This window comes from Nycticebus coucang, chromosome 11 (assembly GCF_027406575.1).
Source record: "Nycticebus coucang isolate mNycCou1 chromosome 11, mNycCou1.pri, whole genome shotgun sequence".
Lineage (NCBI taxonomy): Eukaryota > Metazoa > Chordata > Mammalia > Primates > Lorisidae > Nycticebus > Nycticebus coucang.
In genome coordinates, this window is record NC_069790.1 from 93,865,983 (window position 1) to 93,880,715 (window position 14,733).

Below are 14,733 nucleotides of genomic sequence, written 5' to 3' on the forward strand. Positions count from 1 at the left end.
AGAAAATTCAGGATTTGATACCAGAGCTCCACACTAACCTCTTTAGTTTCTAAAACCATCATCCTTCTACTTAGGTTACCACAAACTGTTATCAATCTGTCTATCCATCCATTCAACTAACCATCCTACCTAACATCAGCACTCAAGCATCCTTTAAGAGCTAGAAATGTAGTAGGTTGCTGCAGGTAACAAAAGAATCTTGGATAATACGTTAGAATATATCTTAGACATAATATATATTTGGAACTAGAATTTTGAAAAAAAAACCCAGAATAGGAAAAAATCAAGCAGTTGAGCAAAACTGTTATATTCAGTGAATGAAAAAAAAAAAAGAATCAATACCAGAGATGTTCAATGTGATTATAATACAATATTTACTGAAAGCTAGAAGGTTTTATATCACTGTCTGTACATTAAGACTATATGCCTAAACCTTAATTTATCCAGCCTATTAGAAATACTACATAAAGAATCTTAAGCTCTCCTTCTTGAAGGGTACTGTTACACATTGTCCTTATTTTCAGCTATACCAGGACCAAAACACTTGTTCATGTAACAAATTATTACATTTATAAATTACCACTCTACCTCCTAATTTCAAATGCTACTCTATTATACATTTAGAGATTAGGTGTCTTGACCATAGAATCATACTTAGATAAGGAGACTCACAATCAATATCAGTATTAAATGCTACACTGATCCTATGTTTAGGTATTAATTGACTCAAATATTTTCCTAGCAAGAAGTCCTTCTGATGAGTTTGAAAACCGTGATTCATTGTCCTGGTAAACTGACTTCTTTTCTTGTACTTTCATCCTTGAAGCAAAAATGAAGATTGTCCACCTGATAACCACACCAGTAGCACGGAAGTCATACTCCAAGCCTTTCCCTCACTTCCAAGTTCAATTCATCATCAAGGCCTGTGCGTTTTTTACGCTAAATACCTTTCCAATATGTTCTTTCCTCTTTTTTTCCAACACTGCTGTTGCCCTAGTTCAGCCCTCCCATCTCCTGTTTTAATAAATGTAAGAATCTCCTCATTGGTCTTTAAGCTACTAATTTCCCCTCTGCCAATCCATTTTCTCAAAATCTCAATGAGAGGGGCTTGCTAAAATATAAAACTAATAATGTCACTTCAAAAGATTATAATCCTTCAATAAATTATCACGAAAATTTCAAAAGCCTTAGCATGTCATGAAAGAGCGCCTAGATCTGTCTTAAAGTTCTCTCTTGGGCTCATTTCTGTAGCCTGAACACCAGGTTCCTGTGGTACAGTTATAACGATTTACACGACTCAGTTCATGTACTCACTTGCTCAACTCCTGCCTAGAACTGTTTCCTTCTACTGTCTTCTTGGCCAATTACTGGTTTCGCTTGCTTACTCTCTGACCTGTGTACAGTGTTTCCTTGTTGTAAAATGGTCTTTGTACTTGTCTGCCTTCAAGGATGCAAGGTCCTTGAGGCAGAGGCCACGTCTGTACTTACATTGAGAAACGCCCCTCGCTCATAGCAGTGTTCCAGTGTTAATTGGATGAATGAATACTTAAACATAATACTAAGATTACTATAATATTATTTCAAGAGATTATATTAAATGGCAGACATAGAACCTATTGAGGCCTACACCATCATAATTTATATAAAAATAGATGGTATTAAATGATATTGCTATAAGAAATTCTATTTTTGACCTATATCTAAGATCAGACTGCTAAAATTTCTTTTAGATATAAAGATTGGCTATTTGATATCTCTTATTTTATTTTATTTTATTTTATTATTATTATTATTTTTGAGGCAGAGTCTCACTATGTCACCATGGGTAGAGTGCTGTGGTGTCACAGCTCACAGCAACCTCAAACTCTTGGGCTCAAGCAATTCTTTTGCCTCAGCCTCCCAAGTAGCTGGGACTACAGGCGCCCTCCACAATGCCTGGCTTTTTTTTGCAGTTGTCATTGTTGGTTAGCTGGCCCGGGCTGGGTTTGAACCTGCCAACTTCGGTGTATATGGCTGGTGCCATAACCACTGTGCCACAGGTGCTGAGCTGATGTCTCTTATTTTAATAAATGTAGCGAAGGGATGATTTTCTTTGGCCAATCATGAGTCTTGATAGTGAATAATTATATCCTGCAGAACATGGAGCAAATAAAGATTATCTCTATTTCCTATGAACTGTAACAAATCTTAAATTCTGGTCAAAAATTTGCTCAGATTTCATCTTAAAGTTTCTTTTTATTATTTTTTTTAATCAAATTACAAGCCTACATTTGTGAGTTTTAGAAAAGTGGCCAATTTTGCCATTTCTAATTGTATCATAGGGCTCGATGTCACTGGTGCTTTATTATTTTCTGACAAGGTGATAGCTGGAAATATGGAGTCTTTTGGGGAAAAAAGTTTTATTAGCAAAATCGGTACTAGTTTCTCACTTCTATTGTGACCACTTTTTGAGATTCTTCGGTAATTAGCAATAGAGGGAGATAAAGTGATGAAGGAGAGAGAAAAAGAAGGTTGGGGGAGGGAAAGAGGGGCAAAGGAGAAATAATGGAAAAATATACATGGAGGAAAGAAAGAAAAGAGAGAATCTGGTTTCATAAGGCAGAACTATAGAAATGCACTGTATCCTACACTTGTCTATATAAACGTGTGCTTCTTTTCTTTGCTGTCCATACGCCAGCTTGCATTCCACCCCTATCAGACACTGTCAAAAGACCCTCTGAATATGTAGCCCGGGGCATCAGAATGAGTGCTTCTATGTTCTCCATATGGTTTCCTAAGGATGGGTTATAATCTGGGGCTGTCATCTGTCCAAATTAAGCCTTTACACGGCACTCATTCCAACAGTTCACAGGAAGAGCAGATTCTCAAGGTGGCCTTATCCAAGAACACTTCTGACACTAAAAAGATTGTTCAGAAATCTCAAAAAGTGGTCACAATAGAAGTGAGAAACCAGTACCGATTTTGCTGATAAAAATAACTTTTTTCCCCAAAAGACTCCATATTTCCAGCTATCACCTTGTCAGAAAATAATAAAGCACCAGTGACATTGAGCCCTATGATACAATTAGAAATGGCAAAAAGAAAGTGAGAGGCTTAAATAAAAGCTCTACTCGGGAGGCAGATGTGCCCAATTATTTTGAAAATCCCCAATAATTAAGAAATTAGTGTTGATTATTTACATACCAGAAAGAGTCTTACATTTACAAAAGTACTTGTAGGCTTTTAATGGAAAGATTTCAGCAGAGAATTTAAACGATCTAATTAATTAATAACAATTACTGAGACAATAATCACTGGGCAAAATGAAGAATATGCAAATAAAAGAGTTCCTGTATTGTTTTAGGGTAAAAATATACTGCTGGCATTTGAACTCATATAATCCAATTTTATACTTCCCTACCCCTTTTCTAATTAACATTAATGGATTTCTAGAAAGAATGATTTTGCCCCCTAAAATTGTAATTAGGCATTTTAGAAGGAAATGGGTAATTCATGACTGGCAAAACAAATAGCACCAACCACAATAAAATCAACAGACTTTGTCATGAAACAATTATTCAAGACTACAAATTGCATCAACCCTGAGCAATGCAAGCACAGAGGCCTAAGATATTTTTTAAAAGGCCACTCTTTGTGCTGAAAATGCATACAAAGAAGACCCCCATCACAGGAAATATGAATATGGGCTTTAGAAAAAGAGTCAGAAGTACTGGCCGGGCGCCGTGGCTCATGCCTGTAATCCCTGCACTCTGGGAGGCCAAGGCAGGCAGATTGCATGGGCTCACAAGTTAGAGATCAGCCTGAGCTAGAGCCAGACCCTGTCTCTAAAAATAGCTGGGCATTGTGATGGGCGCCTGTAGGGCCAGTTACTTGGGAGGCTGAGGCAAGAGAATCCCTTGAGCCCAAGAGTCTGAGTTTGCTGTGAGCTGTGACAGCACAGCACTCTACCACGGGTGACAAAGTAAGACTGTCTCAAAAAAAAAAGAGTCAGAAGAACTGCAGCCTAGAACAGCATTATGGATAAGGAACATACACACACACAACCAGACAAAACTCCTCCTGAGATCCGGGAATAGTGCCCAGCCAAGAATCTGGCACCATTAAGGAGGCACTCAATAAAATGTCTGTTTATTAAGTAAATATCACTACAAATCCACCTCCTAAAGGAAACTCTAAGAACTTCCCATTGGAGTTTAAGTAGAATAGGACATACAGTGAATTTCATTCTTAATTAAAAATGTGTATCAGTTGATAATATTCAAATATACCTTAACAAGCATAATAACCTTCTGCAACTATTATATAAGCAACTCTCCCATTCCCCTCAGGGCAGTTGTTAAAAGTAGATAGACATTCACACTCTGGGAGGCTGAGGTGGGTGGATTGCTTGAGCTCAGGAGTTGGAGACCAGCCTGAGCAAAGGCGAGATCTCATCTCTATTTTAAAAAGAAAAATGTCCAAGTGCTGTGGCTGGCGGCTGTAGTCCCAGCTACTTGGGAGGCTGATGCAAGATTACCACTTGAGCCCAAGAGTTTGAGGTGACCATGAGTGACAATGCCACATCACTCTACCCAGGGCAACAAAAGTGAGACTCTGTCTCAAAAAATAAATTAATTAATTGAAAAAATGAAAATAGGCTTGGTGCCTACGGCTCAAGCGGCTAAGGCGCCAGCCACATGCACCTGAGTTGGCGGGTTCCAATCCAGCCTGGGCCCATCAAACAACAATGACAGCTGAAACCAAAGAATAGCTAGGCATTGTGACAACCACCTGTAGTCCCAGCTACTTGGGAAGCGGAGGCAGGAGAATTGCTTGAGCCCAGGAGCTGGAGGTGCTGTGAGCTGTGATGGCACAGCACTCTACCCAGGCTGACAGCTTGAGGCTCTGTCTCAAAAAAAAAAAAAGGAAAATAGACATTCATATACATATACATATACATATATATGCAGAGAGAGAAAGTGACCAAGAGTGACAGAGCACAGATGTTATAAGTTTCTTATTTTTTGGTCAACAAATCCTAATGTAACAGATCCAAGTTTAAGCCCATAATGAAAAATTTCAGAGGAAAGTGTGAACAATTGAATTTTATCTCTTCAGTGTATTATGTTACAGTTAGTAGTAGTATATGTACATGCACGGCTCCCATTTTAAAACTTTTCAAGGCACAAAATATATCTTATTTATCCATGTATCTTCAAGGTGTCTGGGGTTTATAACTTGTAGGCATTCAAACCTGTTTCTCATGGGACTAATTCAGGAAATTGTCAACATAAACCTTAACCAAGGCTTAGGGCAGAGATAATCAAAAAAGTCTCAAGGTCCAGCAGTCCTCGTGCTCTGTCTTTCATGGGCTTATTCAATACACCAGCGGTGCATCTTACAAGGGTATATGTGAAACTTGGTAAATGTGGAATGTAAATGTCTTGGCACAGTAACTGAGAGAATGCCAGGAAGGCTATGTTAACCAGTGTGATGAAAGTGTGTCAAACGGTCTGTGAAGCTAGTGAATGATGCCCCATGATCATATCAATGTACACAGCTATGATTTAATAAAAAAATAAATAAATAAATAAAGCCAAATAGTTGTGTATTTTTACTCCAACTATATATGGCCTGATTGCTGGGATAATTCCCCACAGTACCTACTGATGGGAAGGACTGAACATGGCTGCAACATCATCAGCAGCCGTCAAGAGTGGGGTCTCGTGATCACTACGGTCTTCGGAAGTTACAGATGTTTCTGCAAATCTGCTGTGAAAGACATACCGGCATTCTAGAGCAGGGTACTGTCTTTAAACGGTTAAACCTCCAGAGAATATACGAAACAGACAATTTTTAAAAATCTACATATAGTAATGAAACTAGAGCAGTGCTGTGGAATTCTGCTGAGGAGGAAAAAGGTAGTGACTCCCTGCTTTTATAATTATTATTATACTGGTTAGGAAAACAAATTCTGGCATGCAATTAAGAATTCAATCAACTGTGGCAATTAGAGTTAAACACATTTTCACATTTTGCTGGTCGTTTCATCATTTGTAAAAGTACGTAGCTATAAAACTAAGCTGGCACACAGCCTTGCTATAACTTAGAAGTGACACCCTTTCTGCATTGTTCCCAGTATTTCTGTAGACAGATACATGTATAAACACCACTTCGTGAATTTCAGATGCCTGGCTTGTTTAAGCACTGGGGGAGGTAGAATAACACGCAGGTGTCAGTCCTCCATGTTTCAAAGCTTGGAGATTAACCTAATATACAATATGGTGACCTAACAGTTCTTCATTTGAAAGAAATCTGAAAAATACTCTCTGACACAGCCTAAGTGTGAGAATAACCCAGCGGGATTTCCACCTCTTCATTTCTTAATGAGTTTTTTGATAATGAGAGGTGACTTTGCCAGTCACTCTGGGCTCTATTATGGCTAATTTGACTCTACTTCACTCTCCTTGTTAATTATTAACACTAGCCTTTTTATCCTCATGAGACCACATTCCAAGTTTTTCCTTTTTCGATTTTTTTATGAGCCCATCTTTATGAAGGTGAAAATCTTGGAGAATAGGTTTTCACTTAGTGTAGAGCCTGAGCATTTATTATTCATTTAGGCAGAGATGCTGTGACATTGATTATATAAGCACGGGTGTTCTTCAGGATGGCTTTAATGTGCTAGCAATGTGAAAAGCCTGTTAATTAAAGAAGCACCGTGGTATTTTTCACTTGGGAATCAGTTCCCAATAGAATGGTCATTTGCCACTTGCTAGCATATCCACAGATTAAGAGGTGACTAGCTCCAAGGGTTTGCCTTTCAGTAGTGCTGAAAGAAATGATCTGTGTCATTTGCAGATGGCTTTCATTTGTCAGACGCGGCCACTTGCCATACCCATTATTGACTGGGGAACAGCGTGCAAGGGTAGGATCTATTTGTACCAGCATCGGAGTCATTCAGTATCATTTAACTCACATGTTAATTGCTTTATGATGAAAACATTTATCTTCTCTCAGTTTTACTACATCTCTCTTTCCAAATTGTTTCCTCAGATGCCATTTAAAGGGATTGCCCATCTAATTATCTCTTTAGAAGGGGGTTGGGGACACGGGTGCATGGAGGCAGGGTGGATGGAGATGAGGTGGAGAGGCACTCGGGAGCTCAGTCTTTTTTGGCCAGAAATTAAGGAGGCTGAGTTTGTTTTCATCACTAGACTTGCTTTGGGAATCAGTGTGTGAGTCTGTGAGGGGTGGGAGATTGGGGACAGTTGCTAAAATTGTGGTGCAGCTGGTACTCTTCCCTTGAGGAAAATCACTTTTCTCTCCAAGGGTTCTTAAAGCTACGACTTTCCCTAATCATGACTAAGTGTAAGGAAAGACACACACTCCAGACAGATTTTTTTTTCCTCCTTAAAAGAGTTAACTGAATTTTCTGTCTTGATCTGTCCTCCCACTAACTAGTTCAATCCCACATAGTCACAGACATTTCCTGAAGTTTGTACTAAGAAAACACATACTTTTATCTGAGCCTTTCTGTACCCCTTAACCAACTCTCTTTGGCCCCACAACCCAATTTTCTTATAAATATTTTGAGTTAAAAATAAAAGTTCTTGGACGGGCACCGTGGCTCAGGCCTGTAATCTGAGCACTCTGGGAGGCCAAGGTGGGTAGATTGCCCAGCCCTAGCTCAGGATTTCAAGATCAGCTTGAGCAAGGGCAAGACCCCATATCTACTAAAAATAGAAAAACTAGCTGGCATTGTGGCTAGTGCCTGTAGTCCAGCTGCTCAGGAGGCTGAGGTAAAAGGATCACTTGAGCTCAGGAGTTTGAGGTTGTAGTGAGCTATAACACCAGGGCAACTGAGTGAAACTCTGTCTCAAAAAGAAAGAAAGAAAAAGAAGAAAAAGTTCTTCTTTAAAAAGATTATATTATTTTATGGATGCCCCCCAAATCTGCTTTTATTAATGGGAATAAGACTGATGTGGAGAGCAGGGGCTCAGGCTCTGTGTCACCTCTGTCCCTAATCCCTTGTTCCCAAGCTCCTGCCCAGACTCAAGGTCTTGGAGGGATTTAGTTTCCTCAACTGGAAAATGAAGGACTTTGTTTAAGATTCCTGCTGCACACTCCAAAAACATCTATTTTAAAATGTCAACACATGAAAGATTTTAATTAAAATGGTAAAGATTGGGACCATCTGAATTATTCCTGAAAATAAAAAGAAACAATTCAGCTATCAAGTTTTTAAGCCACTAACAAAGTACAAATTCTAACTAATATCTCCATTAGGTTGAAGAGTCTGAGTAATTTTAAAGTTTGGAAAAGCAAATATAAATATGTGACATTATTAGTGATAAATCACAACCATTTAAAAATCTGTGTATACTTAGCAGCACCCCTCATGTAATACACACACACACACACACACACACACACACACTTTTACTTATGTAAATGCTGTTTTTCAACAAATTAACTCCTTCCAAGATTGGACATTCAGAGTTCTCTGTTTCTTGGCTAAAGTCGTAATTATTGAAATTTAGACTCTGACTCCGATTGGGTCAATTTTGTAAAAACTGTAATTCGCTGGCCATGATGTAAGAATCTTTTTTCAAAGGGGGCTAAAAGGGTAGGTGTTCAGTGTTTTCCCGTAGTTTTCCAAAAGGACAATTTAGAGGCAGCTGTAGGTTGACATTAAACATTTGAATTGAAGCTGCTGAATCACCATCTGAATATCTAAGGAAGCTATTTACAATAGTCTTCACTACCATCATGGATGACAGTAATAGCTGGAAAGATTATGTTTTACCAACTACTAATACTACTCGAGGGTCTTTTTTGTTTTTAATTTTAGATTAATATATGGTTACAAATGATTAGGTTATATCGTTTGCATTTTTTAGGTAAACTCCAAGTTGTAGTCAAGCTGTTCACCCAGGAGGTGTGCCATATACCCCTACACTGCACCTGTTAGGTGAGAGCTTACCAAACCCCTTAGCCCTCCCTCCCCATTCTCCTCGCCTTTCCCTTCTTTCCCTCCCCACATTTGAATTTAATTGTGTGTTTCTTTTTTTTCTTGTGTAGTATTTTATCCACTAGTTTCATATTAGCATTGAGTACATCGGATGCTTGTTTTTCCATTCTTGGGATACTTCGAAAAAATGTGCTCCAAGTGATTGTGGTTTTTGATAGTAACTTGTGAGTTTTTGATGAAAGTCACAGCATTGTACTTTAATTCCCCAGATCACACCATACTCCCAGTACCAAAAGGAAATTATGGCACTGGGGAACTTTTCTATTTACCTTACTTCATGGAGGAGATGTTTTTCTCAGATAATTGATGTTTTCTAAAATTTGTTAATCACTGAAAAATCAAAGCTAAGATCTAGATTTACCCTCAAAATTGAGAATACTCAAAGAGAACAGTAAAAAAACGCCACTCTATTGTGAACAGTGTACAAGAAGATAACAGAAAAGCATATTTTATGTATTTAATAGCAGCCAGTGTTATAGAAATGGTATAAAATAGGAAAGGAATATTGAAACTCCTGAGAATTAAACATTTGAAAATATGGCTGAAAATTTAATTTTTGTAGTTCTCATTTTGGCATCCTGTAAGTTTCCAATTGCAGTGCAAGAACTCGTCTTAAAAATGAATATAAAAGTTAATTTATTGGAATTATAGTAGAAGTTTCCCCAAAACATTTCTAAGACATCCACGAAATGTTTTCTTCTCCATAAAACAAATTCTAATATTTTGAGAAGTTAATGGACCTATCATCTTTACTAACACCTTGACTATGAATATTAATAAATGCCTCATCTTTTAATAAACCCTGATATACATCTAAACATTCTGGAGTTTTTGTTCAAATGGAGAAAGCAGTATTGAAAAAAGTTCCATACCTATTTGTTTTCATTTAGGGACTCAATGAAAAATATAGGCATTTATTTTTGGCAGGATACACCTGTTTTAGGATACTATTAAAAACCTGACTTGTAATTTCTTAGCAGAAAATGAAAGGTGGTAAGAGATTGGGAAAACAAGAGAGTCATTCTAAGATGATAGCTGGCAGCAAAAAACTACATTAGGACTTAAAAACCATCTGAGGATAATCCTAGGAATGAATGACTCATATTTGGATAATTGCATGCAGATTGTTCAGCAACTTCTAAGAACAGACATTGTGGGTGAATTTGAGATATAAGTTGTAGCTTAGTTCTTTGGCTTTATAATAACATATTTTCAAAATGAAATTGGGTAGAAGAATAAATATGATGACTAAAAGAATCGAGGCTACTAGTATCTATAATATTTATTTGTAATCTGCTATATGTGAGTTATCTTATTTAATCCTCACTGCCAACAAAACCGTAGGTGCTGTTAATCTCTTTCTTTTATAGATAACCTAAATCTTGGAGAGGACAAGCTATTGTCAAAGGTCAAATAGTAAGTGGCAAAGGGACATAAATCTGTTTGGCACTGAAGCCCATGTTATTAATTACTATAATATGATGCCTCTCTTGCTAGAACAGAGGTTCTTAAGCTGGTGTCCTAAATCTGTGATGATATGGGAAGTACAACATCACCAAATCACAGGTGATTTGGTACCTGTAAAAATTGTTTCCTAATTTTATCACAGACTTACAGGGATGAACAACTAAAGGTAAAGTAAGAAACACTGGGCTAGAGCCAGGAATAAAACTAACACAGCAATTTTTTTTTTTTTTTTAAACAAAGACAACAGCAAAAACATAGATTTAGGTTTAAAACGAGATTGATATGCAGGGTAGCCTTCAGGCATGAGAACAGCAAAGAGATTTGGAGTTTTAACATATAGAAAGTTCTCAATGTATTACCAGTGAGATGAAGTTCCTTGGAGAGCCCAAGCAGCCTTGGGCTGCAGGTAGACTGGGCAGAAGGAAGGCACCTCTTTGGGGGTCTAGGTTATTCAGGTAAGAAGGTGAGGAAGGACCACACTCCAGACTACACTGAGAAATGGAGTGAAGTCTATTCAGGGGAAGGTGATAAGAATGGTAATGGAAATAAAAACTCTTAACACACGAGGAAGAGTTGAACATTATGTGAATAATGGGTTGGAGAAGAACACACATGACCGAATCAGAGAGATTCTGATCATAGAGAATGAGTCAGAATCAGAGATTAGAAGGAGGGAGAGTTTGACTTGATCTGTAATGAGAAGAATTTTACTGAATAGGGAATTAGTGACCCCCGCCCCCATCACTGCAAGTGTTGAAACAAAGGTTGTCAGCGCGAACCAAGCTCAAGACTAAGCAAAACTTAAAAAACCATCACAGAAAAGGCCCAACAATCTATATGTTAAAATCTTTATGAAAAACTAGGTTGGTATTGTCAGCTAGAAAACCCTCTACCAGAATACTATAAAAGATAATACTGCATTGAGAACAAAATCTCAATAGAAAACATTTACATTCTTTTTAGTTTCTAAACGCTGAATGAGGAAATGATATCATACAGCAAAATGTGATAATCATCTGTAGAAATGAATCCACTCTCAGGCCAACAGCATTACCATAATGCATTTCAGTGGGTGCCGTCACACAGCATGGTTTTTAGAACCATGATAAATTCCTATGGTGTCTTTCAGAGATGTAAATATTCTCAAGTATTCTAGAAATGACAACTTTTGAGGATTGTCTGACATACAAGATACAATGAGAAGGAGCCTATGTTATCAGTCCTCAGTGAATGCAGTAAGGTAGGAAGAAGATGAAATTTAGAACCCAGTGGAAGAATGCGGGAGGGCTGCTGGTCTCCCCAGATTGGGCCTGACATGATCCTGGAGGCTGAGCAAACCTTAATGTAACCTCTGCCAATTCTTGTTGGGCAGGAGCTAGGGCTCTGTCAATACAAATTCACACACATGCAATTCTCCCAGCCCTCCCCATTTCACAGACTAAAGAAAATACAAATGCTCACTGTCATTTCTGAGGAAATTATTAAGCAGTTGGAAAAGAGGAAAACTATCCCAAGAGTCTTGTGGTTGAGCCTCCAGTGCAGTATCCATATCCACTGTGAACAAAGCCCAAAATTTCTCTGCATGTTCGGCCAATAAATCAGGCCACCAGGCAAATGCCTATAAGAGGATAAAGAAAAACAATTACAATAAATTACCTGGTAGAAACGTACATAGACACTGTGCCACATTTTATAACATGTCTTAGTTTCACAAACAAGTGTGACAAAATACAATATTTTTAAAAGGTGTGCATTTAAATAATAAATGTGGCAATGATTCAAAAATAAAATCCAAAATAGAATTAAAATGTACAATGAGGCTCACGGCTTTATAAAAGAAACACATGTTCAGTTTACAACATTTGGAAAACATAAAATGAAACAAAAAGTAAGCTAAATTCTTATAACTTAAGCATAACTACTATGACTGTTTTATTATATTTATCTCCAATATTTATTTTTTCTGTGAAAAGAAACATTAAAAAATTTGGTATCATATTCTATAATATTTTTCCTATGATTTCATTCTCATTGATAGCATTCTATTCTCTTATAAGGATATATTATTTGACCATTCCCCCATTAAAATGTGTGCTTCCAAATTTTTGTTCTTCCTAATGATGCTGTGATAAATATGGTTAAGTAAAAACCTGAAAAAAGTACTGATTATTACCTTAGGATAAACTTCCTAAAATTACTTGATTAAAGGGTATGCATTATAGAGTCATTATACATTGCATTGTGCTCTCCAGGAAAAATGTTTGTTCCCATCCTTTCTTCAGCCATTAGCCAGTCAGCATTTTATTTATTTATTTATTTATTTATTTATTTATTAGACAGAGTCTTTGTCATCCTCGGTAGAATGTCATGGCATCATAGCTCCCAGTAAACTCAAACTCTTGGGCTCCAGCATTCCTCTTGCCTCACCCTCCTGAGTAGGGACTACAGATGCTTCAAACAATACCTGGCTCTTTTTTTTTTTTTTTTTTTTAAAGATAGGCCTGATCAGGCTGGTCTTGAACTCCTGAGCTCAGGCGATCTACCCGCCTCAGCCTTCCAGAGTGCCTGCACCTGGCCCAGACAGCATTTTAAAACATAAAGTGGATCACACTATGTCTCTGCTTAAACTGCTTTTGTTGCTTTCCAATGGATTTAGGATAAAATTCAAAACACTTAAATGGCTTAGAAGGCTTTTATGATCTCTCAGTGTACTCTAAAATATAATTTAATAGAGAGGAATATCTCAACCCTCCAATGTAAATTAGGCATTCCTAGAAAGTCTCTCTGATAACCAATATTATTATTATTATTATTATTGCTTTTTGAGAGTCAGAGTCTTGCTCTGTCGTCCCAGAAAGAATGCAGTGGCAACATCATAGCTCACTGCAACCTCGAGCTCCAAGGTTTAAGCAATCCTCCTGCCTCAGCCTTCTAGAGTGCTAGGATTACAGGTGTGAGCCATTGCAATCAGCCTAATTACTAGTATTTTTATTTCATAGGATTTGGCATTGCTTATATGACAACACATATTTTAATATCTGCTTCAACAATTATACTGTAAACACTATAAGGACAGCAGTCTGTGTATGTTCTTTTTATCATTTTATACTCAGCTAGGCACTTCATTATGCCTTTTATGTAATGGAAATTATCGCTTTTAAAAATCTCTGCTGGTTTGATGGGTGAAAACAATATTTAGTTTTTAGAATGTTCTTGAAAATAATGTGGACTTCTCTGGCTATTGTATCTCAGTTTTGTTTTAGTTTGTATTTCTCTATTTCAAATAAGTTTGAACAGAATTTTATGTTTAAGGATTATTTTGGGGGCAGTGCCTGTGGCTCAAAGGAGTAAGGCGCCGGCCCCATATACCAGAGGTGGTGGGCTCAAACCTGGCTCTGGCCAAAAACTACAAAAACAAATGAAAAAAGGATTATTTTGGTGAATTGTCCTTCAAGTCTTTCTTTCATCTTTCTATTGAGTTTTGGGTACGGTCATACTCTTTTAACTAAATAACTATGAAACATATGCGGTACAGATATTTTTGATATGTGTATTATCCCAATTAAAATTATTTATTTATAAAAAGTAAGATTCATCATACATTAGCCCATATATTTTTAAGAACTCTCTAAGAACATATGCCATATATGTTTGTAAAGCTTCATTCAATTTCTTTAAATAAGGCGGTGCCTGTGGCTCAAGGAGTAGGGCGCTAGCCCCATATACTGGAGGTGGTGGGTTTGAACCCAGCCCCGGCCAAAAACTGCAAAAAAACAAAATTTCTTTAAATATAAATTAGATAATAACTGGAAGAGACAAACCACAAAACAATAAGAAAAGTGGATCATAGCATTTTGACACATTAAATATTTTCTTAAAAACTCATAAAGTGAATATGGTCTAAAAATAATCTTACGGCTGGGCGCCGTGGCTCACACCTGTAATCCTAGTACTTGGGAGGTTGAGGCAGGTGGATTGCCTGAGCTCACAGTTTGGAAACCAGTCTGAGAAAGAGTGAGACCTCATTTCTAAAAATAGTTGGGCATTGTGGTGGGCACCTGTAGTCCCAGCTACTTGGGGGCCAAGGCAAAAGAACTGTTTGAGCCCAAGAGTTTAAATTTGCTATGAGCTATGATGCCACAGCACTCTTGATGCCACGGCACCCTACCAGGGGCAACAAAGTAAGACTCTGCCTCAAAAAAAAAAAAAAAAAAGTAAAAATAATCTTATAAGAATAATGAATATCTTAATAA

The 14,733-nt window shown here is 37.4% G+C and overlaps 1 protein-coding gene across 9 annotated transcripts in view; it reads right to left on the reverse strand.

The window, feature by feature from the left end:
- Positions 1 to 14,733, reverse strand: part of CADPS2 (calcium dependent secretion activator 2) — a 504,393-nt gene that overhangs the window by 72,711 nt on the left and 416,949 nt on the right. For all 9 annotated transcript variants that reach the window (XM_053609275.1, XM_053609274.1, XM_053609271.1 and 6 more), the window contains one exon: positions 11,942 to 12,098. In XM_053609275.1, coding sequence (XP_053465250.1) covers positions 11,942 to 12,098 — 157 coding nt within the window. The remainder of the gene's footprint in view (positions 1 to 11,941; positions 12,099 to 14,733) is intronic.